The sequence below is a fragment of the Phyllostomus hastatus genome, unplaced genomic scaffold (genome assembly GCF_019186645.2).
Source record: "Phyllostomus hastatus isolate PE091 unplaced genomic scaffold, TTU_PhHast_1.1 phas_contig_210, whole genome shotgun sequence".
Lineage (NCBI taxonomy): Eukaryota > Metazoa > Chordata > Mammalia > Chiroptera > Phyllostomidae > Phyllostomus > Phyllostomus hastatus.
In genome coordinates this window covers 14,313,776-14,329,842 of record NW_025333737.1, presented here as the reverse complement: position 1 = coordinate 14,329,842, position 16,067 = coordinate 14,313,776, and the positions used below count along the sequence as shown (strand labels likewise).

Here is a 16,067-nt window from a genome sequence, read left to right as displayed (position 1 = left end):
CAGTTCAATCAGCCTTTCCCCAGCCGCGCTGGGCCCTGTGAGGGTCAGAGCAAGGAATAGAGGAGGACACGACCGCAGGTCCCAGCCGGACCTTCAGGGAGAAGCAGCACATGAGCCCAGGAGAGTCCATGAGCCCCATGGCGTTGTCCCCTCCCACACCCCCCAGTCCCACAGGGGCCCCAACGTTTGTGCTCAAACAGATACTCTCGTTTGCCCCATACCCATAGATGTCACAAGCTTGGGTGTGGTTTCTTAAGACACATTGTTTATTCTATGTATGGGGGGGATGGGCTCAAGACTAGGAGCCCCTGGGAGAGGGTGGGAGAGGAATGAAGCTTTTGGTGGCCTGTCTGAGGCCAAGTGGGCGTGGGCCTTGGCCCTTCCCAGGCTTCACAGGAAGCTGTAGTCTGTGTGCAGTTTCCAGACAAGTCTATGCCTCATATGTCCTGAATGAGGCGTGGATCGCTGCATAGCACCCCGAGAAGGCTGGGTCCAGTCTGACCCCAGAGAACGCCCTGCTCCAAATCTCTGCCCCCGGCCCTTCCACCCCAGTCCCTTCGGCAAGAGCTGGGGGCCGGGGCTGAAGGGGCAGGCAGATCTGGTAGGCCGGCTTCGGAGGCCGACAGGGGGTCCAAGGGAAAGGGGTGGACTGGGAGCCAGGCGGCTCTGAAGTACTCGGTGAGGGCCCAGCAGGCTGTGCCCGGGGCTGTGGGCAGGGCTGGACCCTCACTCCTGGCCTGGGTGCTCACCCACCGACCACTTCACCTCCCCGGTCCGCAGAGTCACTATGTCCTCGTAGGTGGCCGTCTGGTCAATGTTCAGGCCCTAGAGACATGGAATGGAGCTCAGGCCTTGGCCACCCCCCAACCGCACCAACAGATGGTACTGCCGACCACCCCCGCGGCCCTCAGAGCTGGGGGTCGGCCTGCTCCTCACCTCGTAGGTGTGGTCTTCCTCCATCCCGGGCTTACCGTCATCCTGGTGGGGAGAGAGATGGGGAGCAGAGTGTTGACTCCCCCCACCCTGCCCACTGTTGGGCCAGGCTGGGGAGGGCCAGAGGGATTGGTCTGGGGTTGAGGGTCAGGGGTGAAGAGTCAGGGGTGAGGGGGTGAGGCTCATTCTGCAAGCACAACTGAATGAAGGAAGGAGCAAAGGAGCAGGTGAGTCGATGGGAAGACTTCGGGCTGGGGAGATGGAGACCCTGCCCCACGGTGGCCTCCCCTCCCCCTGAGGTCACCTTGTCCAGCAGCAGGAAGATGGGCACAGTGATGAAGAGGATGATGAGTGTGGTCTGGATCATAATGATGCCATCTTTCAGCGCGTTCCGCCGCTTCAACTGAGCCAAGGTGCTGAATCCTGGTGGGACATGGGACAGGGATGATGAGGCTGGGCCCTGCTTTGGGCTTGCACCCCTCAGGACCTCCTGGGAGGCTCTCCTGGGTGCTCTAGGGCCACGGCCATCTCCACAATGTGGTCCCTCACTGGTGGCGTGCCGGGTTGGGGTGGGGTGTGGATGGCCCCCTGTGACCCCACTCGCTCCCCCACCCCCACAGGCTGGAGGGCAGTCCCCACACCCACCCAGGACTCGAAGTTCAGTGCCACAGCCCTTCTCAATGGAACTGTTGGGGCACTCTTGCTGACAGATGTAGATGCCATTGTCCTGAAACTGGATGCCCCTAATGGTGAGGGTGTCACTGTGCGTGCTTTGGTTCCGTTCGATGCGTCCCGGTTCCAGAGCCACCTCCTTGGGCTCCGAGTTCATATCCCGCTTCCAGAACCAGCTCACACTGCCGTGGTACTCCATGTTGCACTTTATTTCCACCACGGAACCTCGTTTCTTGGCCACGAAACGTGGGAACTGCCAGATCTGGGAACAAGGGCTTCCTGTGGACGCCAAGGCCTGGATCAAAATCCTACCCGGTGGGCTCCCGATGGCTAGCCCCACCATGGGCCCTTACCCTGGGTGGCACATACTGCTGGCTCAGCCCCCCGGTCTATCCTTGCTTCTCAGGGTGTGGGATAATCATGAGGCGGAGGTGTCGGGCAGTGGAGCCATGTGAGAGACCACAGGCCAAACCTCCGGACCCCGCCCCTTCCTGACATTTGATTGTCCTTTAGAAGGGCTCTGGAACCTTCGGATTCTTCTCCATGCCCATTACAACAGCCTGACCCAGGCCTCACACCCAGACGGCCTCCCACTGTACCGTGCTCCCACCCCTCCCTGCCCTGGGCTGCCCTGGGCTGCCCTGCACCGGCCTGAAATCCTCAGGGGCTCCCCACAAACCCTTAGCTGGCAACTGAGCCTCCCTGCCCCACTGATTCCGCTGCCCCTCTTCCTCCAGCACTTCCCTCTACCTGCCTGCGTGGGCCTGCTCCCCTTCTTATTCCTAACCCTTCTTTCTCGGCTTGGCCTGTGTTCCCCACCCACTTGCTCCGAGAAGCCTCCCCCCTGCCTCACTACGCCCGGATGGTCCCGAGGAAACTCTGAGCCCCTCTGCGCTCTCAGAGCCCCTAAGGTCATGGGCTCCTTCTGGGGCTGAGTCTGACTCTCCAGCTGGACTAGCCCAGCCCCTCAGTCACCGGGCCTGGGACACTCCTGTCTGATGGATGTGACAACTGGCAGGGGGTGGGGCTGGAGCTTGGCGAGGGGCTAGGAACCAGGCCTTGGAGAGGGAGACCCTAAGGAGGCCTAGAGATGGGAGTTCTGGATGGCAAGACCCAAGAGGACAAGGGCTCAAGGGACAGCCATAAGGGCAGTGACTGGCATGGGGCACAGGCATCCTTGGCCCCAGAAGGGGCAGGGGGACTTGCTGACCTGCGGGATTCTGGACGACATCCATCATTGGGACTGCAAACACCGTCTCACCTGCAGGTTGGGAGGAAGTGGGCGGAGCCAGGTCAGGGCCTCTCCTGGAAGCTGGCTGCCCCACCCCTGCATGCCCTCTGCCCTCTGAATTCCCAGACCCATGACCTCCTGCTTCCTCCTCCCAGACAGTGACACTGACAGCAGCTTCTAGACCCCTCAGCCCTCCGCAGCCCTGCTCTGGGGAGACAGAGTGGGGTGTGGTCACCAGGAGATCCACCTCCCGGCCCCCTTCAGCCTTGTGCAGGCACCTGGATGAGACCAGAGGGAAGGCACAGCTAAAGAGCTCTCTGGTCCTCGTCCGGGGGGGCCATTTCTGGAATACATATGTTCCAGGGTCTCACTGGCCGCAGCCTTCCCCCGCCTCCCCCGACGTAGTGCCCTCGGTGGGTGAACCACACGCCTTTCTTCCTCCTTGGTCTGGCTCTTCCGCAGTCAGAACCACCAGCCCCACAGGCCTAGCTCCGCCGCACACCTGCAGGCCGGAGAGGGGCTGGCGCCGCAGACCCCTGGGCTGGTTGGCCTGGCTGGTCCCCACAGACCCACGCCCCAGGGCAGCAGTCAGAGGAGGTGGGAGGCAGAAAGTGAGAGGGACAGGAGGGTGCAGAGAGCAGGGACGGCACCGGTGGAAACAGAGACAGAGTAAAACCAGCAGGCCTGGTCAACGGGGGCTGTACCTGAGAGAAGCATCAGCAACACCAGCAGCCAGTTGCTGGGCACAGGGGACAGCTCCGGCCCGGCCATGGTCACCGCTCCGTCTCTGACCCCAAGCCCCTGATGATGACGACGGAGGCTTCTGCGGGGGAAAACGTGTAACTGCCTGGGCTGCAGCCTGTCCCCTCCCTGCCTCTTCCCCACCAGGCCCCTTCCTGCCATGCAAATCGGGACCCAGGGGAGGCACCAGCTCTCTGGGGAGCCCAGGGAAGGGCGGGCTCTTTTGTCAGCTGTGCTGTTAAAGCTCAAAAGTCACCCCAGCTTGGGCACCACAGCTCAGGTCTACGGTGGACACCCCTGGGGGCTGGGGCTTCCCAGTCTTCAGGACAGTGTGTTTTCCTCCACGCGTCTCTGTCCCACGGCTGCCCCGGGGCCCGCCAGCCTCCCATTCCGAAGTCTAGATTCCCCAGGCACTTAGCTGAACACACAGGGTCTTGTAATTGCAATGGAGAATGGTGTGGGGGTGCTGGCGGGGGGCAGCTGTGGGCCCGGGCCAGGCACCGGGAGGGGCCCAGAGCGCAGCCTCTTGGCTGGAGTGCAGGCAGCCATGTTGGGGTTGCTGGAGATTTGACCCTGTAAGGGGTCAGGCAGTCAAGGAGGTTCTTGAGCAAGAGCAGGCTGAGTGCGGCTGCTGCTGGGGAGAAGATGGGGTCCAGGTCCTGGTGTGACGCCTCCCTCCCTCCCTCCCTTGGTGGGAGATTTTGCTGGGAGCTGCTGACAGGGAGGAGCTGAGGTGGAGAAGGCTCAGGGAAAACCCGCCACTCGGCAGGCAGGGGACTCCCAGGGCGCGGAGTGTCGTCCGCAGCTCCAGATACCTTCGGGTGGGGGACAGACTGGAGGCGCGAAGCTTGGGAAGCTTCCAGGCCCGAAACTAAAGGCTCTCTGGCTTTATCTCGCCAGTCAGCAGAGTGGTGGACGGAGCCCAGTGATCAGGGGTTGTCTCAGCTTCGCTTTGTGCCGCGGGGTCAGGCCTGCCTCTGGCCCTGAGTGGCGGCAGTGGGTGCCCTGAGAGGCACATGGCCTGCACAGCCGAACCTGGCCCGCTGGTGCACCCGAGCCAGCAGCTGAGCCCACTTCAGGACTTGGGTTTCCTGGCGGCCTCTTTTCTCTCCCTTGACCCCCACCCTCTCTCTATTCTCCTAACCCCTCAGGAGGGGAAGAAAGACGTTCAATGTCATTCTCCTGCCCTCCATTTTTTCAAACAGCCTGTGCTGATGGTGGGTCTGTTCGGGTTTGGGGAGATGTGGACCCGCCTCCCACGCGAGGGTTGGTGGTGAGGAAGGCAGAGGCCTGGATGCTGCCCTCTCGGCCTCGGCCCTGCAGAGGCCTCGCTGGCACGGTGGGGCCCCCCGCTGGGGAGCCGGGGCGGGGGGGCCAGCACTACGAAAATCAGGGACAGGAGGGTTAAGGTTTCATCCACAGAGCGGCCTGTTCCTGGCAGCCCCAGATGTTCTTGCTGTTTCCAGATGTTGGAAATGAAAAAACATTTCCCTGAAAAGGTGTCAGATGTTCAGTTCTCAGAACAAACAGCCCGGGATTGTAAACGTCACCTGAGGTCAGTTTACCCACCGAGGCCCCTGGTGTTGGCGGGGGTGTTTGGAGAACCCCCTCCCCAGCAGGATGGGGGCAAGTCCTGGGGTGTCTTCCTTTAGCAAAGTACCTCCTGGCGACTGAGGTCTTGGTTAGCTTCGGGGCTCGTGTCCCCCAAAGCTGGGAGGATAACTGGGGGGGGCTTGGGGCACACACACACAGGTGTGTACGGGTGTGAGCTTGCCTGGGGGCGTTGCCCACACTGTGTGGCAGGGGGCCTGCCCAGAAGCTGGTCCTGGGGCCCAGGGTGACTATGAGGGGCACAAAGCCTGGTGGGGGGCAGTTAGTGTCCTCTATCCTCCAAACACCCCCCCCACCCCCACGGGGGGCAGGGGCGCAGATGTGTCCCTCAGGCTCATTCCCATTGATGCCAGGCAGAGATCCGCTTTCAGGAGGGGGTGGGGGCAGGGTGGCCCACCGCCTACAAGGTTATTTGTCACTCTTGGGGCCGCGCTGTTCCCTCCCCAGTGACAACAGCACCCAGCTCTGTGCGGGGTTTGTGACGCCTTTTCTTTCCTGGAACATGAGGCCTGTGCCCCTGGCTCCCCTGGGCTGCACGTCCCAACATCTGGCAGCCTCCACCCACCAGGAAGGTGGCATCAAAACAGGTGACAGGGCGTCAGGAGAGGGGACAGGGGTGCAGGGGGTCGGGGAAGCAAGAGGGACTCTTAGCGAGGGTAGAACCTCGGTTTGGAAAGAAGGGCTGAGACCTCTGCCCCTCCCCCAGTCCACTGTTATGGGCCCCACTTGCTTCCCCAGCTGACCTCAGGTGACACTTCTGTCCCTGGGCTGTTTGTTCTGTCACTGAGAGGACGCTTGCTGGCTAACAGTGTGCAGGTTCGAATCCTGGCCCTGCTGTGTGCCAGCTGGAAAGCCTCCCCAAGTTACCTGGTGGTTCTCAACGAGGCTGGTCCCGCTCCACTTCAGGGAGCATTTGGAAGCGTGGCAGGGCCATTTCGGGGCCCTGCAGGGGAGGGACCACGCCTCACAGAGCAGGCTTCTCTGCCTCAAATGCCCAGTTAAGCAAAACCCATTCTTCACCTTTCAGAGACCAGTTTCCTCATTTATGGAAAATAGAAATCATCGTAACAGTGTTCTTTGTAGGGCAGCTGCGAGCCTGGAAGGCAGGCAGCCCGGCCACCCCCATCCCCCCCCCCAGAAGGTGTTGAGCGGCGTTGCTGCCTGGGGGGTGGGCTGGTTCCCACACGCTAGCCTGCGTCATCCATGTGGCCCGGTAGCTTGCCTTTTTTTTTTTTCTTGGCACTCCAAGCTCAGGGAAAAGGGGGTTACGGAAATCCTGAAAAGGACTAAGTGTTTACTAGTTCAGACGAATAACAGCCCTGGGAGGCAGAAATCAGACTGTAGAAAACAAGATTATATACAAAATTGTATTTCTCCCACTGGGAATACAGACCAAGCTCACTACAAATTACTCTTGGTCACAGGCTCCGGGGACCCTGGGCTCTCTGGGGTTGGGGATCAGAGGCAGGGTCCTGGGGAGGGGGGATAGTAACTCTGGGGACAGGGAGGGGACACGCCGTGTGCTCCACAGGCACCCCGGGGCCCCCGGGAGTGGGAGCAGAGACGTGAAGGGGCTTCCAGAGAGGAGCGGCTGGGGACGAAGCGTCCCCATACCCAGTTCCTGGGCGCTGTCATGGTGGGCGTGGGGAGTGCTGCTGCCTGTTACAGAAGGAGGGGCATGACCCTTGACCTCGGCTGGACCCTTGGACTCCTGCTGGAGAGGAGCAGGAGAGAATCATACAGGACCAAAGGAGGGAGTTGGAGCCATCCCCTAATCATGCCCCCACCCCACAGAGACCCCCCAGGTCTCACTTGGCGCCAGTCCCCCCAGCCCTCCCGGACGCCTGCGGCCCTCAGGCCCTGTTGACATCCACACTGGAGCCTCGGAAGGAAGAAGCGCACGTGTCAGAGGCAGGAGGGGAGATTTATTGTAAGAACTGTACAAAGGGGCCGGTCCACTGGCCTGGCCTGGCCTGCTCCTTCTGGGACAGGGTGCAAACAGGGGCGCGTCTGCAGGTGCGGAGGGGCACAGCCAGTGGGCGGCTCTGGAGTCCGCACACGGTGTGCCCCGTCCGACAGCGGGAGGCTCTTGGGGCCAAGCCGGGCCGGGGGCCACGGGGGAGAGGCAGGCAGTGGGCAGGGAGCTGGTCAGGGAGGAGGCCGCCCCCGCCCCGAGGGTGAACGTCTGAAAGAAGAGCTGGGTGGAGTGGGGCCCCTTTCCGTGGGAGACACAGGCAGGAGACGTGGAGCCGGGCCAGGGCAAGGGTGTGACGAAAACAGCCAGCGGAAGGGAGAGTCGTGGGGGTCGAGGGACTGAGAGAGGGATGACCAGGAGGGGCGGCGGTGAGGGCCCCGAGGGCGGGGCAGACAGAAGGGGGGCTCTGGCCCACGGGCGTGTGCATGCACACACATGTGTTGTTTTGGAGGTTTTGCTGCTTCCTGAGTTTTAATCAAACCGTTCACGAGAAACAAGAAGAAAAAGAAGAGGAACTAAGACCAGCAGGGACGAGACCTCAGCACCCATGTTCACACTCATACACTCGCGGCACAGGCACACTCATATGGACAGGCCTCCACAGGAGGACACACACCCGGCAGCCAGACACTTCGGGCACACTGACACGCATTCACACAAACATACCCAGACACACACCCAGAGGCAGGCATCGTGGGGCACGGTGGTTCGCACACTTGAGTACACGCACACTGGCGAATCGATCCGGTGACTCCTCCTCCGCGTTCAGCCTCTGGCTCTTCCCCGGGGCCCAGCGGCAGCCTGGCCCCGTGTGCCTGGACCGGCTGTGCCAGCAAAGGGCTGCCCAGCTTTCCAGGCGGCAGGAAGTTGGAAGGTTGGGCCTCAGGCAGGTGGGCCGGACACGGCCCGGTGTGAAATCTCTAACATGGGCTCAACTAGAACATTCTAGGATCACTTTTGGGGGATGGGGGGGGGAGGATGAGGAGTAAGGAAGGGAAGGAAGGAACAAGGTTTTTTCTCCTGAGTGCCGGGGTCCCTGACCCCACCCCAGGTCTGGGTGCTCAGGCCAAGAAGAGCCCCAGTGCGGCGATACTCCAGTGGACGCCACGTGTCCTACCCATCTGCGCTTCCTAGACAAAGTCGACTCCCAAGTGGAACCCTCCCTTGTGCTGTTCCCCCAGGGGCCAGCCAGGGAGTGGAGGTCTGGACGGTAGACACACCGGGAAGCGGTTTCAGGGACCACAACCTCAGCCAGATGCACCAGGATCCAGTGGCTGGTCAGACCAGTTCCTGAGCTGGCAGGGGAAGCTGCGTCCCAGAGCTGCGGAGGGCTGGCAGGCCCTGGGCTCAGGTGTCTGCTCTCACTGAGGTTAAGACGTCTTTGGTGGGCCCAGGGGGCCTGAGCCACTTCCTGGGGAGAGGCCAGCAGCCCTTAAGACTCTGGTGACGGGGGGGCAGCCACTCCCTCCGTTGTAGGCTGGCCCCTTAAATGAGGGTCAGAGGTTCTGATGTTCTGACGACCCCCAGCCCCAGGCCGAGAGGAGGGGCAGCAGGTCCATGAGGAGGTGAGAGCAACTTGAAGGCAAAACCACAGAGGCCTCAGGCCCAGCGTGGAGCCTCAGATTTACAGTTCCCGTGTTCCGTGGCCTGGGGACGCGAGGGCTCTGGCCTGGGTGTCAGCTCCAGCGTGGCCACGCCCTGTCCCTGACAGGGAGGCGGGTCAGCCCCAGACGCAAGGCCCTGCTCCCTCAGCCAGTGAGCGGGAAGCTTCGGGGCTCTGCCAGCCTCTGCTGGCCACCCCGCCTGCTGCTACACCAGAGACTCTTTGACCCCTGGGCGAACCGTTTGCCCTGGGGGTGGGGAGGGAGGGTGGGCAGTGTCTGGGGGGCTGATGGGCGCAGGCCCTGCGGTGGGCCCTGCGGTGGGCCCAGCGTCCTCTGTGGAGCCCCTCTCCTCACCCTTGTCCTGCACACCACCGTCCCCAGTCTCCTGGCCGTACAGCTTGCTCATGGTGTCGGCGATCAGCCCCTCCTTCTCGGGGGCCGCGTCCCCGCTACCGTCCTGGCTGTGGCGATACATGTAGGACGCCTGCTTCACCGAGCGCTGAAGCAGGTGCCGGCGGTAGGCCCTCTGGATCTTGATGGCACACACCTCCTCATGCTTCCTCTTGAGGGTGGTGGTGATGGGCTCATAGGAGACTTTGGAGGGGTTGGCTGCCATGAACTTCTCTTCCATGGTCTGCTTGAGGGTGTCCATCTCCCCCGAGTCGCCCAGGACCTCCTTGGTCAGGGCGAAGAGGATGTCCAGGCAGTGGATCTTGTCCCCCGCCACCATGGGCAGGTCCAGTGTGATGAGCTTGATCTTGTTGGGCTTGGCGATCTTCAGCGGCTCCTGCAGTGTGTCCACGAAGTCAGAGAGGCGGCTGTAGGCGATGAACTGCGTGGCATCGGGGTCGAATTTCTCCCATGTCTCATAGAACATCTCGAAGTCGTCCTCGCTGAGGGGCTCGCTGCTCTCCTCGGTGGCCACGTTGAAGTTCTCCAGGATGATGGCGATGTACATGTTGACCACGATGAGGAAGGAGATGATGATATAGCTGCAGAAGAAGACGATGCCGATGGAGGGGTTGCCACAGTCACCCTTGATGCTGCTGCCCGGGTTCTCCAGGGTGGGGTCGCAGTCGGGGGGCCCGCTGTTGAGGATGGGGTTGAGGAGCCCGTCCCAACCAGCTGACGTGGTGATCTCAAAGAGGCAGATGATGCTGTTGCCAAAGGTCTCAAAATTGAACATGTCATCAATACCCGACTCCTTCTTGACATAGGCGAAGTTGGACATGCCGAAGATGGAGTAGATGAACATGACCAGGAAGAGAAGGAGGCCGATGTTGAAGAGGGCAGGCAGCGACATCATGAGGGCAAAGAGCAGCGTCCGAATGCCCTTGGCCCCACGGATCAGCCGCAGGACACGTCCGATACGGGCCAGGCGGATCACGCGGAATAGTGTTGGGGACACGAAGTATTTCTGGATCAGGTCAGACAGCGCGAGACCTGTGGGGAGGAGGTGGTGAGGACTGCTGTCCCAGGGCGGGAGGCTGGGCTAGGCAGTGGGGGGCACGCGGGGCTCAAGGGGGCCTGGCCTGGTTGGTAGGCTCCATCCTTGGCGCACAGCCCGGATGGCACCCATCACTAGGCCAGGCCCTCCCAGGGGTCTTGGGGCCAGGGTTACATCTTTGCCCCAACCCAGCTGGTTGGAGGTGGGATATACCAAAGCTGAGGAGGTGAAGGTAAGGCCCATTCCCAAGGTTGATTGCAAATGCCATAGATGAGAGAAGGAGGGAGGACAGCTTTGTGTGTGTGACTCTGCCATGTCACTTAATGTTTGTACTCAGTTTCCTCATCTCTAAAATGGAGGCATCGTTATGAGCAATTAGTAAGGTGATGCCTGTAAAGGGCACAGCACAGTGTCAGGCACATAGTAAAGGCTCAATAAATGGTTGCTGGTTACTATCCTACATACACGCATGTCCACGTACTTCTCCAGTGTGCACGGACACTGGATCCCTCTTCTCAATGTTCTCCACTGACTACACGACACCTGAGTGCGCATCTACTTGTCAAGCAAATGTTCCTTGAGGTATATGCACGTGTGTGCAGGTGACAGGCTGCCCATGAGCCCACCTGTCCTTACCTTGGTGCACGATGTGGGAATGGCAGGTGTACGTGCATGTATGTACGTGTGATGATGTGTGTAAGCACGCCAGGTGCATGAGCAGGTGTTTGTGCATGAGGACGGGAGCACCGGCCTTCCCGAATGACTCAGCCTGGCCTGGCCCTGCTCACCCACGATAGACAGGATGACGACCACAAAGTCGAAGATGTTCCAGCCAATGGTGAAGTAGTAATGGCGCAGAGCAAACATCTTGAGCACACACTCCCCCGTGAAGATGATGATGAAGATCATGTTGATGTTGTACAGGATGTCCACCTTCAGCTGGCTCTGGTCATCTGTCTCCACCATCATGGTGACCATGTTGAGACAGATGAGGATCATGATCACGATGTCGAAGACCTGCTTCGTCACGAAGTCGTACACCATGCCCTGGATCTTGTTCTGCAGCACGGATGGGAGCGCAGGGACGCACGTCAGCGCACAGTCGGGGCGTGGTCAGGGCCCACGCAGGACACGGACAGACAGGAGACACGGGGTGACACAACAGTGTGAGAAGGAGGGGGGTGTGTCAGGGCTTGGGGGTGTTGGCCGAGAAACGAGGGCAGAGCCGTCAGACCAGGCCGCTCGACGGGTCTATGGCAGCCCCCCCGCCTCGCTGACACCTGCCCACCTGTCCAGGTCCCCAGGCATCCCCTCACCCTCTCCCCGAGCTACTGCTCACTGGGGAGGGTGTCTGGCCATCCTCTTTCTTCCCCTCCTAGGGTGCCTTGCCCCAGAAGCCACCTAAGGACGTGAGTGGACACTGGGAGCCTGTGCAGGGCCAGGCGAGGGTGAGCCAGTGGCTGGAGTCCAGCAGGCCGCCGCTGCTTGTGCATACAGTGCCCTTGCTCGGTTACAGAGAGGCCCCCCTCCAGACCGGCGGGCCCAGCCTCCCTGCGGGCGAACCTGGCGTAACTAACGCCAGGGACACAGCCTGGCGGGCAGCTTCACTGTGGCCCTGTGGTCCCCTTCGGCAGAAGCCTGGCACAGGCTGCAGGAAGAGGGGCCCAGAGGGCAGGTACCTGGGGCCGCGGGATTGGCTTCTGAGGCTTCTTGGAGCCAAGCTTCTTCATGGCGTTATAGTATTTCTTCTGTTCCTCTGTCATAAAGATGTCTTTTCCTCCAAAGTATAGTGGGATGGGGTCCATAAGGTTGGGGGGTCCCCCTTCTCTGTCTCCAGGACCTCCCTCCTCAGGCATTGCCCTTAAGGCAGCCCCCACCCGGGCAGGGGGACTGGGCGGACAGGGGAGGGGAACTGGCAGGGCCAGAGATGGGGGCTGAGGGCGGGGAGAGGTGGGGGAGCAGCGGGAAGGGGACCTATGTATGCTGCCTCACAGCCTGTTTGGGGCCACTTTCCATCAGTATCTCATTGGGTCCCTAGGACAACCCAGAAAGGTAGGCAGCATCACCTTTGTTTTATAGATGGGAAAACTGCAGTTCAGGGATGCCCAGGGGCATCTGAACCCAGACTTGCTGCCTCAGCCGTGTCGCCAGCGACAGCACGCGGGTGCTGGGTGCCGAGGCAGCACTTGTGCACTCCGAAGGGCTGCGGCCCGGGGAGGGGCGGGGCATGCCCGGCGCGGGGGACCCGGGGAGGGCGGGGCTGGATACTCATCTTCTTCTTCTGCTGGTTGAAGTTGTCAATGATGACGCCAATGAAGAGGTTGAGGGTAAAGAAGGATCCGAAGATGATGAAGATGACGAAATAGAGGTACATGTAGATGTTCACCTCATAATCCGGCTGCTGCTCCAGCTGCGAGGGCCACAGGACAGGATGGGGTGTGCTGGGTGGGCTTGGGGACACGCACTGGCTCCTCCATGCCCCCTGTCTCCCTGTGGGCAGAGGGGCCTGGGGCCCAGGGGTGGACCCATCCACCCTCAGAGTCTCAGGGGCCCCCGAGGGGGTGGCATGGGGAGGTGGGAGGAGATGGGCAGAACACACCACTGGGCTGCCCCCTTGGCTCGCTCACCAGCCACACCTCGGTGACCCCCACTCACCTCCCGGGAGTCCACGGCTGCATACATGATGTCCATCCAGCCTTTGAAGGTGGCCTGGGAGAGTGTGGTTGGGCATGAGGGGAGGGGCTGCTTGCTGCCTCTGTCATTCATCCTGGTCCTCCCCAGAGGCTACCTGCCCACAGCCCCACAGGGCAGGCATCAAACAGGGGACAGGGAGGGCCCTGCAGCCCCGGATGCAGGGTGGGCAGCCCCTTGACAAGGAGTGGCAGTGGGTTCGGGCACAACAAAAGACAGGGGGTACCTCCATCCCAGGTCGCTGCAGGGCCAGGGGGCCACACTCACCACCTGCAGGAGGGAGAGGTAGCCCAGACCCACGTTGTCATAGTTGACCTTGACGTTGAGCCAGCGGACCTGTCCCGTGTGCATCAGGCTCTCGCACTGGGACTTGTTGTTGACCACGGAGATGTCAAACCTCTCGGAGGTGGTGGTGTTGATGCAGTAGTAGAACTTGCCAGCAAACAGGTTGACACCCATGATGCTGAAGATGAGCCAGAAGATGAGGCAGACGAGCAGCACGTTCATGATGGAGGGGATGGCGCCCAGGAGGGCATTCACCACCACCTGGGGGCCGGGGAGGGAGTCACTGCCAGATCTTCTCTCGGGCACGTGGCAGAAACCTGGTCTCCTCTGAGAGGCAGCTCCCCACCTACACTACCCAGGAGGCCAGGGAGGGCTGAGCATGGCTATTCAGGGAGGGCTTCCTGGAGGAGGGCTGCTGCGAGCCAGCCTGGGGAGAAGTCTGCTGGGCTGCCTGGTTGGGGGCAGGGGAGCAAAGAGCAGGGCTGGGGAGGGCTCTCTGCTTGGCTGGAGCCGTCAGCCCAGAGCGGGGCTGCTGGGCTTCTCTGGAAGCAGCCTGGCCATGGGTCACCAGGCAAGAGACAAACACTCTTTCCTCGGCCCCCATAGGAAACTCAGCCTCCGTGACCGGCCCCTGCTCATCTGCTCACAGCAGCAGAGATGCAGACGCAGATGAAGAAAAGCAGCCACCAGGGTCTTGAAAGCCACTGGGCTCCGGGACCAGAGCCCTCTGCCCTACCAGCCCGGGCCACACAGGCCAACCTTGCTATTTCAGGCTGAGCCAGATCTGGGAATTGTCCCTTTTCAAGGAGACGTCATTTCGTGGCTTCTGGGCAGAGGGGGTGATGCCCAGGCAGCTCTCTTCCTGACCAGAGCACCAAGCGGCTGTGTGGCTGTGGGCCGGTCATTTCCCCTCAGAGGGGAGGGCCCCCACTCCGGGAGTGGGAGGGCCTCAACCAGGAGGGAGCCACGGGGTTGAGGGGCTGAGGGCCTGCATCCAGCCGCCTCACGGGAGGCTCATCCCTCTGGGGCAGGTCTGGTTCCCAGTGGACGCCCCTTCACTGCAGAAGTCCCATTTGTCTTGTCCAAACCTGGTGTTTGCCAGTCATTTCCACCCTCAAGGGCCTGGCGGGATCTTTCCTAACTTGGCTCAACCCTGAGCTCCGGGGCCAGAAGGTTCAGAGCCCCAGGCATGGGTCTTCCTGCTTGCTGGAGTCTCTGAGCCACGGAAGCCCCATTCTGAGCTTGAAAGGGACACCCTTAAATCTACAGACTTGCTTTCTGTCTGCTTCTGCCTTGGTGCCCTCACGCCCCCTGGGAGCTGCCGCAGCCTCTGCTGCCCCCCAGTGGATGCAGAGGTGAGCTAAGGAGCAGGACTGAGGGCAAGCATGGACCCTTGGGCTTGTGTGCGAGGGTGTCTCAGGTGCCCAAACCTGGCCTTCAGCAGGGCTGTGGGCCGAGTCCTCTGCTTCCCCTGGTGATGGCGGGAGTACAGACATGTGACCTCTGCACCTTGCCCTGTGGTGGCTGCTCCCCCAACCCGCAGTCCCACTCAGAGCCCTCCTCAGCACCCACCCTCATGCCCTCGAATCGGGACAGTGCCCTCAGGGGACGCAGGGCCCGCAGCGTCCGCAGGGATTTGATGGCTCCCAGCTCCGAGTAGCCCATCCAGTTGGCCGCCAGGCTGATGATGGACACCTGCAAAGAGAAAGAATCCCAGGGGCACAGTCCTAGAGGGACAGGACTGCCACGGGGGCCTCCCTAGACTCCCCGTTCTCAGGCACCTCTCCCAGACCCCGTGCCTAATGGGCGGTTCTGTCCACTGGGAACTGTCCCAACACCCACGGGGCCTGGGCTCTGTCTCCGTGACATCATCAGTTGAAGAGGAGGCCCGTGTGCCAGTCGAAGAGGATGCAAAACCCTCCACAGACATTGGCAAGAAGGGTAAGTAACCTTCCCACTCGCCCTCTTGACCCCAAAGTTCTCCTTCCTCCCGGGAGACGGGAGGTCCCCTCAGCCTATTCTTCTTCCTGGGTGGCATGTTGGAGGAGCTGGGATCCAGCCTCTGTGAGGGAGCGCCCACTCGGGGGCCTGGGGGTCTGGATGCACTGCGCAGCCTTGGGGAGCTGCTGTGCGCCCCTTGGGCTGGGGCTTCCTAAGGTCCTCAGCCACAAGGACGGCCCCCAGGTCTGGCTGCGGGGCCGGGGGCCGAACTCACGTCCACGATGAGGAAGTCGAGCCAGCACCAGGCGTTGGTGAAGTACACCTTGAAGCCGTAGGCCACCCACTTGAGCAGCATCTCGATGATGAAGATGTAGGTGAAGACCTTGTCGGTGTACTCCAGGATGGTGCGGATGGTGGGCCGCTGCTCAATGTAGATGTCCTCAAAGGCCTGGGGGCACCAGCACGGCGGGTGGCCAGAGCCCGGGGGGCTGGGGCAGCTGCCGCATCCCCTGCCCTGCCTGATGCTGCTGGTTCCCAGGGGACTAGCACAGGGGCGGGTCTGGTGGCTTCTCCCAGACTCCCTGGACCCATCAGGGGCTAGGAGTTTCCCCGAGGGCGAGTTCCTCCAGGACTCTGGGTTGGAGACTGTCCAGTCTGCGTCCTTCCCACACCGTGGGAGGGAGCCCCGGCAGGCCAGCTGTGGGCCCGGCACCTGCCCCTGCCCATGCCCGTCCCCCAGGGCGGTACCTACCAGGGCTCCGCTGCTGAGCAGGATCATGAAGACGATGAAGGTCTCAAACCAGTTGTGCTCCACGATCTTGAAGCAGGCCCTGCGGAGGGTCCACCACATCTTCCCACGGCCCTGGGAGATGTCCACATTGAGGCAGGGCCAGCGCTGCACGCAAGCTGGGGGAGCAAAGGGGGAACCACGTCACG

General features: G+C 61.7%; 2 protein-coding genes across 3 annotated transcripts in view; both read right to left on the bottom strand.

The window, feature by feature from the left end:
• Positions 1 to 245: 245 nt before the first annotated feature.
• Positions 246 to 3,716, bottom strand: CD79B (CD79b molecule). The gene is made up of 6 exons (XM_045837001.1): positions 3,541 to 3,716; positions 2,816 to 2,866; positions 1,579 to 1,884; positions 1,238 to 1,356; positions 937 to 978; positions 246 to 825 (listed from the first exon to the last, which is right to left on the bottom strand). Exons 1-6 carry the CDS (start codon positions 3,605 to 3,607, stop codon positions 727 to 729), a joined length of 684 nt encoding a protein of 227 aa, XP_045692957.1. The 5' UTR covers positions 3,608 to 3,716; the 3' UTR covers positions 246 to 726.
• Positions 3,717 to 7,093: 3,377 nt separating this feature from the next.
• The window catches only part of SCN4A (sodium voltage-gated channel alpha subunit 4), a 45,394-nt gene continuing 36,420 nt past the window's right edge, over positions 7,094 to 16,067 (bottom strand). For both annotated transcript variants that reach the window (XM_045836301.1, XM_045836302.1), the window contains 9 exons: positions 15,883 to 16,037; positions 15,406 to 15,579; positions 14,763 to 14,885; positions 13,173 to 13,451; positions 12,870 to 12,923; positions 12,487 to 12,624; positions 11,894 to 11,998; positions 11,003 to 11,273; positions 7,094 to 10,210 (listed from right to left, as the gene is read on the bottom strand). In XM_045836301.1, the coding sequence (XP_045692257.1) occupies positions 8,973 to 10,210; positions 11,003 to 11,273; positions 11,894 to 11,998; positions 12,487 to 12,624; positions 12,870 to 12,923; positions 13,173 to 13,451; positions 14,763 to 14,885; positions 15,406 to 15,579; positions 15,883 to 16,037 (2,537 nt within the window). In that variant the 3' untranslated portion in view covers positions 7,094 to 8,972. The remainder of the gene's footprint in view (positions 10,211 to 11,002; positions 11,274 to 11,893; positions 11,999 to 12,486; positions 12,625 to 12,869; positions 12,924 to 13,172; positions 13,452 to 14,762; positions 14,886 to 15,405; positions 15,580 to 15,882; positions 16,038 to 16,067) is intronic.